This window comes from Ammodytes marinus (assembly GCF_949987685.1).
Source record: "Ammodytes marinus genome assembly, chromosome: 14".
Classification (NCBI taxonomy): domain Eukaryota; kingdom Metazoa; phylum Chordata; class Actinopteri; order Uranoscopiformes; family Ammodytidae; genus Ammodytes; species Ammodytes marinus.
Genome location: NC_137218.1, coordinates 25,304,919 through 25,323,885, shown reverse-complemented (window position 1 = coordinate 25,323,885; position 18,967 = coordinate 25,304,919). Strand labels below are relative to the sequence as shown.

The following is an 18,967-nucleotide window of genomic DNA, read 5'->3' as shown; positions in this document are numbered from 1 at the left end:
ACTGTTGATAATTCAATAGTTTAAAAATGTGTATGTTTAACTATAGACATTTCTCTTCAACAACCATACCAGCCATATTTACACAACTTCAGAGTCCACTATTTATGATAAAGCATAAAGGATATGGAAATTTAGGACTAAAATTTTCAAGTATTGTGAGGGTGGAAAGGCACCCCACAGCGATATTGACCCTTTTCCGAATTTTCAATGCTGCTTTATTTTTACGTTTTAAATAGGGAAATACATGTTCCAAAACTACCAATAACCTCTGTATTTAAAAAGAAATCAAGCAAGTAGGCTAATAATAACCGTTAATGAATTATAGGCTATCACATCACAGTAGCCTGGGCCAACCAGACCATCGTACTTCATTTAATTTGTACAGAAGGTCTGGAACTGCTCTATTTTTTTGGCGCTTTTCCACCGCATGGTATCAGCTCAACTCGACTCAACTCAACTCGCATTTTTGGCGTTTCCACCGCAATTTCATGGTACCTGGTACCTGGTAGCTGCTGCTTTTTTGGTATCGCCTCGCTCTAGGTTCCAAGCGAGCTAAGCCGATGCTAAAAGGTGACGTCGGCAGACGGCCGGCCACTGATTGGCCAGAGACTATTGTCTGGCCAATCAGTGGCCGGCCGTCTGCCGACGCGATGGGCCAGAGACTACCGCCTTCATTCTGTTGTTTATTCTCCCCAACTCTCCGGCATTTTTGAGTGTTTACGCAGCGTGCAGCCTTCGCTGGCTCTCTTTCATTTGATTTGCATCACAGATCCGATTTTTTTTCCATATATTCGCTAAGCTCACCCAGTGTTGGTTGTTGGGGAAGTTACTTTTAACATACGAGAGGAGACATGTAGGGCAGCTAGCAGCTAGGCTAAATAGTAGCCAGCTGGGACAGACATGATAGCGATCGATTACATTACAAGCCTCGGACTGAACTGATTACCTCAATAAAATATTCAGGCTGAGACACGGCTTGCATTTGAAAACACGTATCCTGAAACAAGCACTAAACAGTCAACTTTATCATGCCCGTGTTTACGTGATGTACGTGACGCATCCCTACAGCTGACTGTGTGGCAGAGTCACACATCGGGACAACAACCATCCCTTTTAATGGCCCGTAGCAATATTCTTCTACTTCTTTTAGCAAACAGATACAAGGGGGGTATTTCTTAAACATTTTTCATCCGTGTTTTTGGCAGTTGGTTCAGTTAATAGTGCAACAACTGCTCGTAATTTCTGCTTTGCTACTTTGCTCCGGAGTAGGCTTTCAGCCCCTTACGACAACACCGCCCACGTTCAGGAGGTACTATTTGCGGTGGAAAACGACCCATGCTGCTACCAAACCAAGTTGAACTGAGTCGAGTCGAGTCGAGTCGAGCTACATGTGCGGTGGAAAAGCGCCATTAGGCAAACGTTCACTCACTTGGAGGCGGGTGTCTGTTGCAGTTTAAAACTATTGGATCTGGGGGGCGCCCTTAGCTCAGTTGGTAGGGCGTCCCCCCCATGGGCCTCGGCCTGCAGCGGACCCGGGTTCGATTCCAGCCCACGGTCGTTCTCTGCATGTCACTCCCCTCTCTGCCCCATTTCAACTCTGTCTCTACACTATCAATAAAGCATAAAAATGCCAAAAAAAGGGCAACGACATTGTTTGGGGTCCGCGATCTGACAATTGTATGTGCAGTCATTCATAAACTCTTACAATAGATAAGAGATGAAGATAAATACCTAACAACATTATAGACTAGCAGGAGGGGCCCTCAGATTTTCAGGTACCCCTACCCGAGGTAGAACAAACCTCAACAATGATTTTTTTTATCTTTAGAATGTCCTGTTCATGAAATTGATTCTTGAGCACTTTTATCTTTGGGCGAAATATGTTTTTTTGGTTATTCTTTAGAACTACCCCAGTCCCTCAAAAAGAGCCAAATTAGGCCATTCCGAATAGGGGATATGTGACAAAAAAGACCATAACTTGGTAATGCTCACTCTTTTCTTCACCAGATTTGCTGAGGTACTAACCAGGTGTCTGTCCCACATCACCAAAAAGTTAGAATGTAATTTACCAAAACATTTATTGAAATAGAGTCCTGTATACATAGCTTTAGTCTAGGCGGAAATGGTACTTTTGTGGTGATAGGAAAAGAGGGTTCCTTTACTTTTCTCTCAAATATCACCAAAACATAAATCCCTGTCAAATATACCATTTATGTATTGTCTAGGATGCTATTTAACAATAACCAGTGGTTGTATGAAGATATCTATTACAGTTCACACTAGGACACACTGTTAGAGCATGCCCTAAGGAAGATTTTTGGCTATAGGGCCATCGCCAATTTTTCCTATGGCGCCCACGGCGGCCACTTTTAAAAATGGCCACCAGCAGCTCTTATAGTACCAGTAGCTTGGGTTGTAGAGCACCTAGGATCTTGATTATGGTCAATCCTACATTATCCTACATTTTCAAGGATGGACAAGGCAGTGGTGCTATTTAAACCATGCTAGAAATTACCCAACTTCATATATCTGGCATTCAGGGAACAAAATTGTGGTAAAACCTCCAAATATTAGCGGAGTTATGCATATTTTCATGAATTACAGAATCAGTTCATGAGTTGTATGCTGACCTTATATTGCTCTAGGTTCCGAAGGAGCTAAGTGATATAAACAGTTACCACAATGAAAGTACCAGGCAAGGTAAGTTGCAAGCAGTAACTTTTACTCACATAAAGTTGTAGGTAACACCCAAAACACATATGCATATACTGTTCATTATTTGAAAATAAAAACATGGGCCATTTAAAATAAACAAGTGTTGTCAATAATCCTTTTAGTCTGTATGTTTTGTGATCCTTCGGTTAATCAATCACAGTGGTCAGTGCTTCTCTGTTAAACTGTCTGTAACTGGTCCTGTGACAGTTCTTGGAAAGGATGTGTGTAGCAGTCCAATGGATGTGTGTATCCTGGCGACTGGTACGTCCCTACCACATGTGGAGTATTTCATGAGTCGGTTCCTCGTCCTGGAAGGATCACACCGGGAGCTCTGAATGGAGAGGGATCTTCACAGTGGATCTCACTAGGTGTAAATGTTATACAATAATCATACTGAAGCATAACAACATTGTTAACACCACATAATGTAGTGTCTACCTCCCCTTTTCTATGACCAAGCCAAAACCGTTTGCCATGATTCGTCATTCTATGAATGTGGTGAAGAAGGCAGTGGATATTCTGAATCCTGGTCAGGTATCAATCATCACTCTGGATCAACCTCTGTATGCAGTGGCAAAACAAATCCAGTGGACTTGGCCAGCAGCTCATGGTGAAGATAACTTTATTGTGATGTTTGGTGGGTTCCACATTGAGATGGCAGCAGTCAAGGTACTTGGCGTCATCTTGGAAGGTAGCGTGTGGACAGGAGCACTTGTGCAAGCTGGAGTTGCTTCAACAGGGACAGCCGATTCCTTTATGAAAGCCTGTCACGTGACGCCCCTGCCATGCTCATCAGGTCACAGCCAGCAGCCTATATCTTCTCCTGCAGAGGGCTTTCACCGAGTAAATAAATTACCTGGAGGAGGGTAATAATCCTCTGTCCTTAGAAGACTGGTGTAGTGAAAGAGCTTTGTCATGTCCCCAGTTCCACTTCTGGTCCATTGTCCTGCAGCTAGATTAAATTATCTATGTGCGATCAATAAGAGAGGCCAACTTCCTACTCTATATAGATGGCCTGACCAAGATTGTGCTTTGGTTCTTTGCTTTGGAACACATCCACTATGCCAGATGGATACCAGTCCACTTGTAGGACACACATCCTGATGTCGAGTAGACCAAACATGCACAATTGGCGTTTGCAAGAGAAGGGAAAGTGACTTTGAACATGTTAATGTTGATAGTGCCAAAAGTGCTGGTCTGGGTATTTCAGAAACTGCTGATCTACTGGGATTTTCATGCACAACCATCTCTAGGGCTTACAGAGAATGGCCCAAAAAAAAAATATATCCGGTGAGCGACATTTGTGTGGATGAAAATGCCTTGTTGATGTCAGAGGTCAGAGGGGGATGGGCATACTGGTTCAAGATGATAGAAAGGCAACATTAACTCAAATAACCACTCGTTACAACCAGGGTATACAGAATACCATCTTTGAACGCAAAACGCAACCAACCTTGAAGCAGATGGGCTACAGCAGCAGAAGACAGGACAATAAAAGATTAGAAAAGTCATGCCTGGTCTGATGAGTCTTGATTTGGTTGCGAAAGTCAGATGGTAGGGTCAGAATTTGGGGTAAACAACATGAAAGCATGGATCCATCCTGCCTTGCTCCATCAACTATGCCATATTAAAAGTCGCTTAAACCCCCTTTTTCCCCATTCTGATGCTCAGTTTTAACTTCAGCATGTTGTCTTTTGTTTTTATAAGCAATTGAACAGGTGTACCTCATAAAGTGGTCGGAGAGTGTAGAAGACATGGGCAATCCATTCTGTGAAAAGAGCACTGTAGATCTTCTTGTATTAGATACTAGGGACGTTGCAGATGAAGCAGTCATTGACACTGTCAACCAGGTTGAGAAACTTGGACGGGACCAGTATGACGCCTATGTCAGTGAACGCCTGATCAACCAGACAAAGCCAATCAAAGATCCCATCAAAAGGAACAAGCTCCCTTTATTCAGCCGGCCTCCAGTCCGAGAGAAGTCCAGGTCTTAACAACAGCTCTCATCCCTGAAGAGTGACTGCTCCCTGTTCTCTAGGCTTTATATTGTATCCCAGATACGTGATGGAAGTCTGGATGAGTTTCTTTTAGCTCGAAAAACCAGGCATGTCCACTGGCATTGTCACAAATGGGCAAGCTAAGAACTGGAACCAAGTCAGACTTGGTGGACTGTTTGGCGAACCTGATTTCATCACAAGAGAACAAATCCAACCCCATTGTACAGGTCAACATACTTGATGGGGCTCGTAAACATGCTACGACCTGGTGCTGCTGAGACCTTTTCTGAATATGCACAGAAGGTGTTCTCACCATACATCCTGTCTAAGCTGGAGCATGTCAGCAGAGTGGATGTTGTGTGGGATCAATATGTGAAGGTAGGGTATAACAGTGTATCAATATGCATAGTTGACACAGATGTGTTAGTACTGGCAGTGACTGCAGCCCACTCTCTCAACATCAATGAGCTGTGGGTTGCCTTTGGAGCTGGAAAGAGTTTTCAGCATGTAGCAGCTCACGAGATGGCAACGGCACTAGGTCCAGAATGATGTATCACCTTGCCGGGGTTCCAGGCCTTTACTGGATGTGACACAGTGTCATCTTTTGGTGGCAGGGGTAAGAAAAATGCGTGGGATACATGGAGGAGCTTTGAAGATGTCACAAAAGCCTTCTGTGCATGTGCTGCCACACCTGACTCCATAGACAACTGGATGGAGCCTCTGGAGCGATTTGTTGTATTGCTATATGACCACACCAGCAGCCAGGAATCTGTCAATCAGGCAAGAAAGCAGCTCTTCACCCAGAAAGGAACATCAATCGAGGGACTTTCAACACAAGCAGCACTGATGCAACACAAAAAGAGGGCTGCCTACCAAGCTGTTCACTGTTGGGGACATATGATGGTTTCAGCCCCTCAACTCCCATCACCAGGTGAATGGGGGTGGAAGTGGAAGGCCACAGGCAGATGGGAATTTCACTGGGCCGCACTACCAGGATCAATACAGGCCTGTTGTGAACTCCTCTGCTGTGGATGCAAAAAGTGGTGCAGTGGACATTGCAAATGTGCCAAGGCAGCACTTCCGTGCACTTTGCCCCTGTGGTGGACTGTGTTTTCAGAAATAATTATAAATGTGTTGATGGTTTTATTGTTATTTAATTCCCTGAATGCCAGTATGTATGTAGTTTAGCATGTTGTAGTAGCACTGCATTCCTCGTTCTTGTACAAGTAGAATTAGGCCAATTTTGTAAAATGATTTATATGCATATGTGTTTTGGGTGTTACCTACAACTTTATGTGAGTAAAAGTTACTGCTTGCAACTTACCTTGGTACTTTCATTGTGGTAACTGTTTATATCACTTAGCTCCTTCGGTACCTAGAGCAATGTTGACTTACTCAGAGTGGGTTACACGGATAAAATATCAACCTATCAAACAGGCTAAACTGATGTATTGTTCAGGCTTTGAAAAATATATTTACTTTAGTTGTATGCTGACTTTATATGCTTACAATATAAGGTCAGCATACAACTCATGAACTGATTCTGTAATTCATGAAAATATGCATAACTCCGCTAATATTTGAAGGTTTTACAACAATTTTGTTCCCTGAATGCCAGATATATGAAGTTGGGTAATTTCTAGCATGGTTTAAATAGCACCACTGCCTTGTCCATCCTTGAAAATGTAGGATTAGACACCATAATCAAGATCCTAGGTGCTCTACAACCCAAGCTACTGGTACTATAAGAGCTGCTGGTGGCCATTTTTAAAAGTGGCCGCCATGGGCGCTATAGGAAAAATTGGCGATGGCCCTATAGCCAAAAATCTTCCTTAGGGCATGCTCTAACAGTGTGCCAAAGCTCATGTTTGTATCATAAAAAGCACAATGCATTCACATATCTGCTGGACTATAGGCTATTAAGCCACCTATCCCCCATTCGGAATGTCCTAATATGGCTATTTCAGTGGAGGAGTACTTCTAGAAAAATCTCATTAGAAATTGAACTGTAATAGATATCTTCATACAACCACTGGTTATTGTTAAATAGCATCCTAGACAATACATAAATGGTATATTTGACAGGGATTTATGTTTTGGTGATATTTGAGAGAAAAGTAAAGGAACCCTCTTTTCCTATCACCACAAAAGTACCATTTCCGCCTAAACTAAAGCTATGTATACAGGACTCTATTTCAATAAATGTTTTGGTAAATTACATTCTAACTTTTTGGTGATGTGGGACAGACACCTGGTTAGTACCTCCCAAGTGAGCATTCCCAAGTTATGGGCTTTTTTGTCACATATCCCCTATTCGGAATGGCCTAATTTGGCTCTTTTTGAGGGACTGGGGTAGTTCTAAAGAATAACCAAAAAAACATATTTCGCCCAAAGATAAAAGTGCTCAAGAATCAATTTCATGAACAGGACATTCTAAAGATAAAAAAAATCATTGTTGAGGTTTGTTCTACCTCGGGTAGGGGTATCTCGAAAATTAAAGCCTTTTTTGAGCACTTGCCGCTAGACTTTTAGAGTTACTAAGTGAAATGAGTCATGCCAGTCTGATAGTGGAGAGAGATCAGAACTGAATGTTGGTTCCACACACCGCGGCTCGTCCAGCTCAACTGACAGACAGCTGAGCTGGACAGGGAGCGTCGGAGGTAGGCTATCCTCCGCCTCAAAACATAAACGTGTGAAAAAATTAATGAATAATCAATTAGAGCTTACCTAAAAATATGTGTGCCATGTTACTGTTTATTAGTGTGAATGCTGGAGCTTCCAGCATTCACACTATTGTTATCCAAATCTTTATTCCGCTACTTCTTCCGTACGTTTTTTGGACCTTCATACCTCCTTCAAATCTTCAGCTATTTTAACCATACAAATACCAAAATGTTCAGCTCTTTAAGGACATGTGGGGTCACCTTTCAGCTTTTTTCTACCTTTTAAACTTTTTAAAATATTCAGCTTTTTAACAAATTATTTTAACATTGAAGCGGATAGGAGCAGCATTCCAAACCGCTAAAACTTCCTCTGCTTTGAAACCTATCTCCTCCCGCATTTTTTCAGCTAGAGACTCCATTCAAACGTTAAACAATTCACATTAATTACAGCTATTAAATTCCTATTCAACTTTTTAAAATCTTCAACTGTCTTTGAACAAACACAGTTTTAGTTTTAAGCTTTTTTCAACCTCTTTCTAAATTTATAATGGGATCCGGATGGGACGGAATGTTCAGAGGCACAGTGGGGAAACCAACTGTTACAGTGTAGAACTGGTGTAAAAATACACCAAAACCTTCCACATAACTGCCTCTCACTCCCACAACTTAAACCCTGCGTGGATAATTTTTACATCAAAATGTAGGACATATTCTGCCGGTCGCATAGATGTGACTACTGAAGCAATCGGACCTACACAATGGTAGGTCTGGGCTTCCAAGCTAAATGGTGTCCAACCAACTGCCGCCTTGATAACTGAGACAGGAAATTTCTGGAGAAAGGCAGACTGTACCACACCTTTAAAATAGTCTGGTTCTCATATTCTTCACATTACAGACATAATCTTCACACTGTGTCTTCATCAGATTCTTCTGGTTCTAACAATAAAATAATTTTGTCAGTTAGACTCACGGTCCGTCAGTTAGAGGCAGCGGTTTGAGGTGACGTTTTGGATGAAATGACCTCTCTGAGGCCTCTAAAAGGTGGGATTTCTGCCTGATCACAGACCCTCAATAAGACATACACTCACCTTGGTGACTCACTCTGCCCATTAAAGGGCAATTTCACTTTTTTTTCTTGATTATTTTTTTCTTTTTTCCGCTTTATTAGACAGTTTGGAGAGACAAAGTTGAAATGGGGCAAACACTCTGCTCTTTGAAGGCCTATTTCACACATAATTTTTTTTTCATGTCTTTCAATTATAATTTTATCTAGACATTTTTAAATATTCAACATCATTCCTATAAGAGTTAAATAATTCACTACTGTTCATACTTAAGACTGTTTCTTACTTTTCCACATCGTCATACTCCTTTAGCTGATTCATATGCATTCAAGCCATCAAGGTAGTTTAGCTCCAAGTCTATTCAATTACTATTTCATAGTTTTAAGATTTTTATCCATGTCTTTCAACTTCTTCATAATTTCAGCAAGAAATGTTATTCAAACCTCTATATATTCAACTTTTCAACTCCTTTTAAACTTGTTTTATACAATTATGACCTTTATAAACTTCAACAACTTTATAAACCTTTATAGACCTTTTTCAAATCTTCATACTCAGCTATCCAGTTTAGCGTAAGCTGTTTCAGCATTCACACGCATTTTCAGCAGGAAATGCATTTTCTAGTTGTATTTAGGATTATAGCTCATTTGGACGCTGTTTTGACCGTCTGTTTTCATTTATTAGCGATATTAGGCTATATCTTCTTTCAGTTTCATTACTGAGTCGCCACGAAACGTGATTAGTGTTCTTCAAGATAGACCTAATTAGATTATAAAACAAGAGGTCTAAAACACAGATGATGAACACAGGACTGTAAAAATCTAATTCAATATCTAACCTGTAGAGGGCAGTTACGCTAAACAGCGTCTAAACGGCCTGAATCTTATAAGAAGAAGAAATTCTTTACTGCTTGAGTATACTTCACTGAAAACGTTTCGACGCACCTCGCATACACAATCGATCTTTGAGTAGACAGTATAGTAGGCCTAGATGTTGAGCATGTAGGATGTAGGACGCTACTATGGCTTTCTGAACACAGCCCTGTTCTCCATGCGCCGCTTTAAACTTTTTCTTTGAGGTGTTGAACTTAAAAACACCCAGGAAGCAACACACTTATCCTCCAAATGGAGTGCCTCAGTCAGATGTAGAATAACCCAATGCTTTATATCAGGGGTGTCCAAACTTTGTTCACTGAGGGCCACATACAGAAAAATCTACGAAGGGCCGGGCCACTTTCCAAAAATAACACATTTATCAGGACATGTAGCTGCTCTGATGTTTAGTTTCATAGTGTCTTCGTAAATTGTAATCCTTCTTCACGGCAACACTTTCCTTGCAAATTAAACAGACACATTTCCCCTCAGAGCAGTGCCCACATGATTGACTATTGTTAAATGTCATTCAGACACCCAGGTTGCGTTCCGAATCGCATACTTTCTACTATAGCCTATAGTATGTAGAAAAAAGATTTAGGATGTCCCGATTCTTGTGGCCAGATTTAGGATGGTTAGAAGTACCCGGATGTCCTACTCAGTGGCGCAAAAAGTGGGTATGCACTATATGCGGCGCATAGGGGCGCCGCGCTAGAGGGGCGCCAAAGCGATCGGGGGAAAATGATTTGGAGTCGGCATTTTTCTGTATTTAACAGCGTTTGTGTAAATGATATGATCAATAACAGAGGTACGTCAGTGATTAGGCGCCCCCCGCTCCTTCGCCTCCTCCTCCCCACACTATAAGCGCTCCAGTGCGCGCCCCCTCGAGCACGCGCTGGAGCGCGAGCGCTTTCATTTGAATCGTGTTGTCATCTGATGACAGGGACCTAAAGTTGGAGAGGCAGAAAAGAAAGCTCTCGGGGGCACAAAACCGAAAACGGGAAGATTGATAAGGAGAAAGATTGCGTGTTTTATATGGCCGATTGTATTGATTAATGCACACTGATTATCGGCCGCGACTCGCGGATTGTCACTGCAGATATACGTGTCACCTCAAGTTTTTGACTATATCTGTTTTCACAGTTTTTGAATGGTAGTGTAGTGATTAGCCTATAGCAGGTCAGCGCCCAAACAACACACTCACCTGTTTCCCACTATTATCATATTTTGCACCATTCCAGCGTACGACTGAGTTGTGTGAGTGAGAGAGAGAGAGAGAGAGAGAGAGAGAGAGGTCTCCTTACAGAGGCAATGTGCCAGACTCACAATTTCAGTTGATTAAAATGTATTAATAACTAAACATGAAAAGACTGAGGTTAAGTTTGTCACCAAATTCCCTTACAATAAACTATTATATTCTCTCTCTCTCTCTCTCTCTCTCTCTCTCTCTCTCTCTCTCTCTCTCTCTCTCTCTCTCTCTCTCTCTCTCTCTCTCTCTCTCTCTCTCTCTCTCTCTCTCTCTCTCTCTCTCTCTCTCTCTCTCTCTCTCTCTCTCCTGTAATACTGTATGTGTAACTTACACACTATTCAAACCGATCCTGAATTGTAATGCTTTGGGGGATTCTGAATTGTGATGCTTTGTGGTGCCCCCCCTTCCTTCCTTAGCCTTGTACATCATACTTAGCATTGCACAACATACTTCAAACACTATACATGTACATAAGCCCTGCAGCTCACCCGCAGAAAACATTTCCTTAGAAACATTTTTTTTGTCGTTACACTCATAGCTCCAAAGAAAAACCTTTTGTTCTGGTTTACACTACCTGGGAATCTTATCTACTGTCTTATCAGGACCTTCAAATATCTCTTTATCATTCATCCAATCGAATCCATCATCTTGTTCAGTGAATTGTAAACAGAAACTAAGACAAACTTAACCTCAACTTTTCATGTTTAGTTATTTATACATTTTAATCAAGTGAAATTGTGAGTCTGGCACATTGCCTCTGTAAGGAGACCTCTCTCTCTCTCTCTCTCTCTCACACACACACACACACACACACACACACACTCACTCACTCACTCACTCACTCACTCACTCACTCACTCACTCACTCACTCACTCACTCACTCACTCACTCACTCACTCTCACACACACACACACACACACACACACACACAGTTTGTAGTGTGGTTTTTCCAAATTAACCGTTTTTCTGAGCTGTTACGTTTTTCTCAGTAAATACCTTCACACGTTGTATGGGTAAAGTCAAGAAGGTTGGCTTACAAACTTGTTTGGCTCATTTTACTATTCATTTGAACTGAAATAAAAGTTTTCTTTGTCTTTAATTCTCTTCACCAGAGTACACCAAATTGCTTATTTTACATGTTCAAATCACAAAAAAAATCTGGGGGGGAAAACCCCAGAGCCCCCTAAAGGGGTTTGTTTTCGGACATGTCACCATTTTCATGTCTTATGAGTTTGCATGCCTGACACTAATGAGGCCACAAAAACCTAAATTTATTTCTGATGACCAACCTGTTCTTCACTGTGTCCTTTACTTTTGGGAGAATCAGTGCAGGCACACATGTCATGGTTGAGCCGATCGCCTGCTCTAATATGCAACTTAAAATGGAAGTCTGTAATTGGGGCGGGGGGGGGGGGGCGCCTGCTAAGTGCCTGCATACCCCTCAGAAAGTGGGTAGTTGCGCCCCTGGTCCTACTTCATGCGGCCAAGATTGTTAGTGTTGAAAAGTGCATCCTATTTGGGCGATTCTGACCCACAATCCAGTGCGCACGTGAAGTGACGTAACATCGACGAAGCCTCCATATGAAAACAAACGGGGATGCGACGGATATAAAAGCAAGAGGCAAGATCAAGGCGCAATGTTATAATGAAATAAGAGAGAAAAGTATGTCCCAATAGTATGCCTACTGCATCCTAACTAGATTCTTTTTATCGTCGGATGTAGTATGTAGAATAGAAAAAAGAAAGAGTATGCGATTCGGAACGCAACCCCAGTGTTTTCTGCTATTGCCTCCAATGTCCAGCTGGGTGAAAATAGTAGCCAGCTGAGATCCCTACCCTCCTAGGGGGGTTTGGGGGTATGGCCCCCCCCCGGGAGATTTTTTTAAAGTGAAATGCATGAATCTGGTGCACTTTGAAAGGAAAATTAAGAGGCTTAATCTGAAGAATTTTGTATGAAAACATTTTTTGAAAACACTGTGCCAGATGAATTAGAAGCTATTGAAGAAGGACACATGGATTTTCCACAATAATATTAATTTAAAATAAAATATTATGCAGGGTCCTCTGGGATGGGCTTGGTGCTCTTTTTCTTTTATGGGACATATTTCTCTCTAATATAATGAATGCATTTAAATTATTTAAAAATTTAAATGGTCATATTACATTATATTTTTAAAATGTGCTGCGGGTCAATCAATCAGTTTTGACACCCCTGCACTAGTGGGTTAACTAAAAAAATTAATAAAATAAAATAAAAGGGCCAAATTACGTTATACCTTTAAAATCAGCCGCGGGCCAATAAAAAGCGCGGGCCGTAGTTTGGACACCCCTGCTTTATATATAATAGGGTGTTGTGGAAATACCCCATACATATAAATGTTCCCTGCCTACACAGCAGGCCAGTTACTAACTGACAACCTTTCTTTTGGATAGCCACTGTAGAGTATCAGTAGTCAACGAGTGAAGTACATCAATCACACACATCAGTTTGTTTTAACACCTATTTATTACCACCATAATATGAGAAATTTGGAAAATACAAAGATCAGTTTATTTATACGTCTGAAAATCTTGAGGAATAAGAAAAATATAAAAGAAAACAAATATGAGGTTATATTGTGTATCACAAATTTTGAGAAAAGGACAGATTAAATGTTCAGATCTACATCGAATGCAAGAGACTACAGACCCTAAACATGCAGAGTATACCTCTCACTAGAGTGTCAATTCATACTGTTTAGACAAGTCTAAATCCTAGTGGCGATAAAGATAGAGAGAGCATAATGTGTGATGACTGATTAACAGTGAACAATTGAATAGAGGAACAGATGGTAAACCATCGCCCCCATGTGGCTGCCATTAGAATTGAAGTTGCCTTGTAAACCAGAGAAGCCCTTCCTGATTTTCTATAGCAAATCAGACCCCTGTAAAACAAAAAAAAGGAACCTGATAACCATGTCGGCAATATTAATAGTTTTCTCTTAATCTAATGATTTTGGAAGTGGTAAAGAGAAGAAATGTTTATCTATGAATTATATGCGTAAAAAAAAATAGACACCATATCCACAACGATAATCAATACTCTTAAGCAACCGAAAGATTCTTTTTTGTTGAGTACAAGTGGTTTCAGATCAGAGCGCACACATGCACACAGACAGACCAACAGAGGCCCATCCCCTCCCAGTGCAGGTTACAGAGGTGAGGGGGTGTTGGGTTGTAGAGGGATGAAGTGGACAGGAGGGGACGATGCTGTTCAAACCAGGCTCAGGCCTTAGGACTAGTTTTATTAGCACCCTGCTGTGGAAGTTGCAGCTCCCCTTAAGCAGACTAGCCCCTTGGACACGTCCCTCTGCTTCAGCTCTGTTAGTCACACAAACTACACCTCCTGGCCTCCCACCACCGAGGAATCCAGGTGAGTTTAAAGGGTGGCCTTCATGTTTTCAAGCACCACCCAAACCCAGTGACACACGCTTGAGTATGTGTGCACATGTGCTTCTGATCTGAAAAACTCTTTACATGCACAAAAAGGTACCCTAAAAACATTTGGTGAAGACAAGAAAACTATGAGAGACCAGACATGAACATATTTCTATCTCTTCATAATCAGGATTACTCTAAAGTCTACTGAGAGGCTGGGGAGGGATGGGAGGGGACGAATGAGGGAGTGAGGGCAGGGACAGGTGAAGAGAACCAGGACAGAGGGTACACATTAGGGAGGCCGTCTAAGCACGCTCTCCACGAATGCGACGTGCCAGCTGGATGTCTTTGGGCATGATGGTGACACGCTTGGCATGGATGGCACACAGGTTGGTGTCCTCAAACAGACCCACCAGGTACGCCTCACTGGCCTCCTGCAGACACACACACACACAAAGAGGTCACTGTTTAGAGTTGGGAAGAAAATACTTAAGTGGTTTTTGACACAGACACACAAAATGACTAATATAATATTAATTCGTACACACACACACACACCTGCAGGGCTCCAATGGCGGCGCTCTGGAAGCGCAGGTCGGTCTTGAAGTCCTGAGCGATCTCCCTCACCAGGCGCTGGAAGGGCAGCTTGCGGATCAGCAGCTCAGTGGACTTCTGGTAGCGACGGATCTCTCTCAGAGCCACGGTACCGGGCCTGAAACACACAACCAACTCCAGCTCAATGCCTCATTCCAATGTTTAGATTCTAACAGGTCCATTTTGCATCCTACCAGGTGAACAGGATTTATCCTGCAAAGGAATAATGCCTCTAAATTATAATTAGTTGAGTCATGAGTCAAGGCTGTCCCTTTAAGCCCAGCCTTCCAAAAAGCCCAGTCTGCTCTGATTGGCCCTGAATATATCTGCTGGTTTGTATTGTACTGTCAGTTAGATTCAGGTGTATCTGGGGATGTGCTTATCACAGGTGGAGGTAGTGATAAGTCAGGTTGGTAATGAGGGGGAGTGGCTTCTCCCATTATGATGTCATAAGGAGAGGGAAATCTGACTGGGGTTATTGAATACAGGTTTTCAGAAAGATGGAGAAAAAAAGAGAGAGCTGCTTTTTTGTTCCTACTTTGGGAATCTTTTTTAGTCAAATAAATGTGTGTTTGGAGGGGCAGTTACCTGTAACGATGGGGCTTCTTGACTCCACCAGTAGAAGGGGCACTCTTGCGAGCAGCCTTGGTGGCCAGCTGTTTACGGGGAGCCTTTCCTCCAGTGGACTTACGAGCAGTCTGCTTGGTACGAGCCATTACGACGAATCACCTGAAGGAAGTAACGGAAAATATAACAGCATAATTTGCATTGTTTATAATACGTATAGTTCAAACTTTTCCTCTCTGTTTTTTCGTACACCCTCAACACACGCAGTTATCAATTATATTATAACGGGTTGTTTTTTCATACATGACTTCTGAATTAATTGTGTTGTTTTGCACTCTAAACAAAATAAACTTCTAAGTTATCAGGCAAAATATATGTAAACAATAATAATATTGTGAAAATGTTCAGCCTAAACGTGAATGCTTGTATGTTTGGAGATGCAAAACTAACAAAAAGCAGTAAAGGATTATCAGACCGGTGAAAAATATAAGTGAATACATCTATTATTATATAATCGGTTGAATACTGAAAAGTTAGTGCCAGCTCCATATACCTTTTGGTAATTATTAGATTAGATTTAGGGTTTACAGTTTTTTGTTTGTTTTTTATTATTAGTATTTACTCTTTAAATCTGCCCAAATGTCTTCATGGGGGTCAGTCAAGTATAATATTTTTTTCCCTTCATTTTACACGACAATATTTATGTTTTCCTTTCATCAAGATACAAAAGTATTTCAGGTTGGTTCAGTCTCACTGGCTCGCCTGGGAAAACTTTAGGTCCTGTCTGGCAGCTGCAGACAGACGATGCCGAGCCAATTGACACTGTCGACCCGCCTACACCAATCACACAGCTGAACAGGCCATCATTCTGAAGTTAACCAATCCGCTTCGTCTCTCTCGAATTTCAGGAGCAATGGTGTTTCATTCTGCAGCGTTGATCCCGCCTCATACCGCAAGATTATGGCCGCAAACAGAAATTAACCTACTGGAATACAGGCAGAGCTGGACCGAAACTTTGACATTTTTCTACAAAAACAAAACAACGTGCGTACATACAAGTACCAACAATACATAGGAGACATGTGTAGCTATCAAATAAGCGTCAAGGCGAGTGAAGCGATGGTATACTGAAGCAAAACAGCGAAGTAGAAATGGCCTGTGAAAGTGGAGCAGATATTTCGGCAGTGGAAGTAGCCTACTGAGCCGTTTTTCTCTCAGCCTGAGCTTTCCTCTTCTCTAAGGCGTCGAAATAATACGTTATTTCAGCACCCAAACAACTTTATTTGTCTCATTTCACACACTAAAAGCTGAATATTACTATAAGTTTAAGAAAAAATTACAAAAATGTGTCTTACCGAGGGCGAATTTAACGCTTTCTCTTCGCACGGACACAAGTGTGATGTGGTTGTCTGGCAGTGTCAGATATTTACTATCTCTCACACAATGGAAGCAGAGAGCGCTGGAGCAAAATGGCGGCCGTGTCAATCATCTGTCTCCCACAATGCAACTGCTGTAAACATTGTAACTTCATTTCCTCTATAGTAACTTTTTTGTTCCAGGCGGTGTCCGTTTTCAATACGATGCGACAATAAACCTGCTACCCCCCCTCCCCTATATTTTCATGTAATTTGTAATAACTGTTGCAGTTTAATACATTTAATTACACTACACTGAAGAGGGATAATATAGCGCATAATATATAGTGTGTGGTGAGTAGGACCCCCCAAACACGGCTATTTATTTTGCCTTTGGAGAAAATACTAGTTTCTAATTGATAGTCTCCAAGTTACCTGCCTCACACTATTGTAGACCTATTGTAGGCTACGAAAGTAACATTGTAACTCGCCTTAACGGAATTGTATTTACTTTACGTTAAGTGTTTGTCTATTCATTTGATTAAAATGTGTTCTTTTTTGTATCATCAGTGTCACAGGCCAACATTGTCACATGATACAATGTTAAAGCAGCGTTCAGTGTCTATCTTCATGCAGATATATGCTATAAGCAGTCAATTAGTGACGTGGAAAAAAATTATTATTGGTTGGGACCAGGAACGGTTGTAACACTTTTTGAATGGTTGTGCAGAATACGTTTCATCAAAATAAAGTGTATAGGCTACCTAAGCCACGGAATGTCAAGACGAAAACCAATATGTAGCCTAGGTTTTATTGTGGTAGGCATATGCACATTATTGGAGATGAAACAGTAGTAGGTATGCATGCATATTCCAACCCAGTTAATGTGGATAAGATTCGAGCAAAGGCCTACATGCTGTAACAAGTCATGTTCACATTAGGGCTATGCCAAGCTACATACTAACGACTTTGATTGATTAATCATTTCATGTCAGACCCTCATGATTCTTCGCCCTTGAGCAGTCATTTGTGTAGTGCCCCCTGTTGGCCACATATAAAGTCCTTCTTTAGCTCATCTTGCAGAGTGCATACAGAACTCTGCAATAATGTGTTTGTACTCACATCACCTCAGCAGTTTAAAATTCAATCTTTAGGATGCCAGGTATAATGACCTGTCTGAACCAACACATCTACTTCTGAACTCTGCTTCAACTGCACACCTTACATAATTCATTTTTATTCTGGACAAATCTAGACAATGTTATTTAGCACCATTCAGCTGAAACATGATAACTTGTATTCTCTAGGCCAAAATGCTGCATCAATGTAACATCTGCAGAGCTTTTTCTCTAGAAGAAGCATGTGATGGAAGCAGGAATTAATTTATGCAGCAGTGAATGACGGTCTGGGGAGGACTTGGTTGTGTGTTGTGACTGAGGGAGTTTGAGCCAACAGTATTAGGATTTCAGAATAATTGGCAGTCGACTTTTATGCATCCAGTATTTCCATGTGTTAGTAGGCAGTCACTGCAGGTTGTAAGAATGGAGCAGGAGACAGCTGGGTTACAGCAAACATGCAGAAACGGAGGGCATGATGATGTAGGATCAGAGGGGACCAAGCACAGAACCATGTTGAGAGCCATAGGTAACAAGGGCAATGGAATGTTTAAAATTAATTTTGGATGATAAATATTTGAATTCGTACCACAAGAGCCGGCCCAAGCCTTCAGGGGGCCCTAAGCGAAATGTGAATAGGGGGCCCCTCTCCAATGTTAGCGCTGCCGAAGCTATAGACCTTTGTTAAATGTCATTCACACCCAGTGTTTTCCGCTAGTGTCTCCACTGTGCAGCTGTGCGAAAATATTAGACAGCGGAGATTCAGACCTTCCTAGGGGGATCCGGGGGTATGCCCCCCCGGGAGATTTTTTTAACCTTTTTAAAGTGAAATGCATGAATCTGGTGCACTTTGAGAGGAAAATTAAGAGGCTAAATCTGAGAAATTGTGTGAACAAATTATTTGGAGACACTGGGCCAGATGAATTAGAAGCTATTGAAGGACACATGGATTTTCCATAAAAATATTAATATAAAATAAAATATTATGGAGGGTCCTCTGGGTTGGGCTTGGAGCTCTTTTTCTTTTACGGGACATATTTCTCTGTAATATAATGAATGCATTTAAATGCAGTGAGAGGAACGAAGCAGAAGAACTCTGTTGTCCAGCTACTGTATCTTTTTTCCCACAGACGAGGCTGAAATAGGCTATACACTATACACAGTGCATGGGCAACTGAGGGCAGCCCCATTTCCAATTGTTTTTAAATAAACTCAATACACACTGTGCATGGATGTGAACGCGACATGATCAGATAATTTCGGATTACCTCCCAGATGAACCGATTACACTTTTAGGCTATAAATTATTTAGACCAAAATATTGTATTCTTTTTTTTGTATGATAACTCACATTTGC

At 41.5% G+C, this 18,967-nt stretch overlaps 1 protein-coding gene across 1 annotated transcript; it reads right to left on the bottom strand.

The window, feature by feature from the left end:
- Positions 1-13,049: 13,049 nt before the first annotated feature.
- On the bottom strand, positions 13,050-16,631 carry h3f3c (H3 histone, family 3C). The gene is made up of 4 exons (XM_080041733.1): positions 16,496-16,631; positions 15,162-15,302; positions 14,538-14,691; positions 13,050-14,413 (listed from the first exon to the last, which is right to left on the bottom strand). Exons 2-4 carry the CDS (start codon positions 15,287-15,289, stop codon positions 14,285-14,287), a joined length of 411 nt encoding a protein of 136 aa, XP_079897859.1. The 5' UTR covers positions 15,290-15,302; positions 16,496-16,631; the 3' UTR covers positions 13,050-14,284.
- Between the last annotated feature and the right edge of the window lie 2,336 nt (positions 16,632-18,967).

Coding starts and splice junctions, on each gene's coding strand:
- h3f3c (XM_080041733.1), bottom strand. CDS start 15,289: ATGGCTCGTACCAAGCAGACTGCTCGTAAGTCCACTGGAGGAAAGGCT. Junction 14,692..15,161: donor AAGAAGCCCCATCGTTACAG/GTAACTGCCCCT, acceptor TGTGTGTTTCAG/GCCCGGTACCGTGGCTCTGA. Junction 14,414..14,537: donor CCGCCATTGGAGCCCTGCAG/GTGTGTGTGTGT, acceptor GTGTGTCTGCAG/GAGGCCAGTGAGGCGTACCT.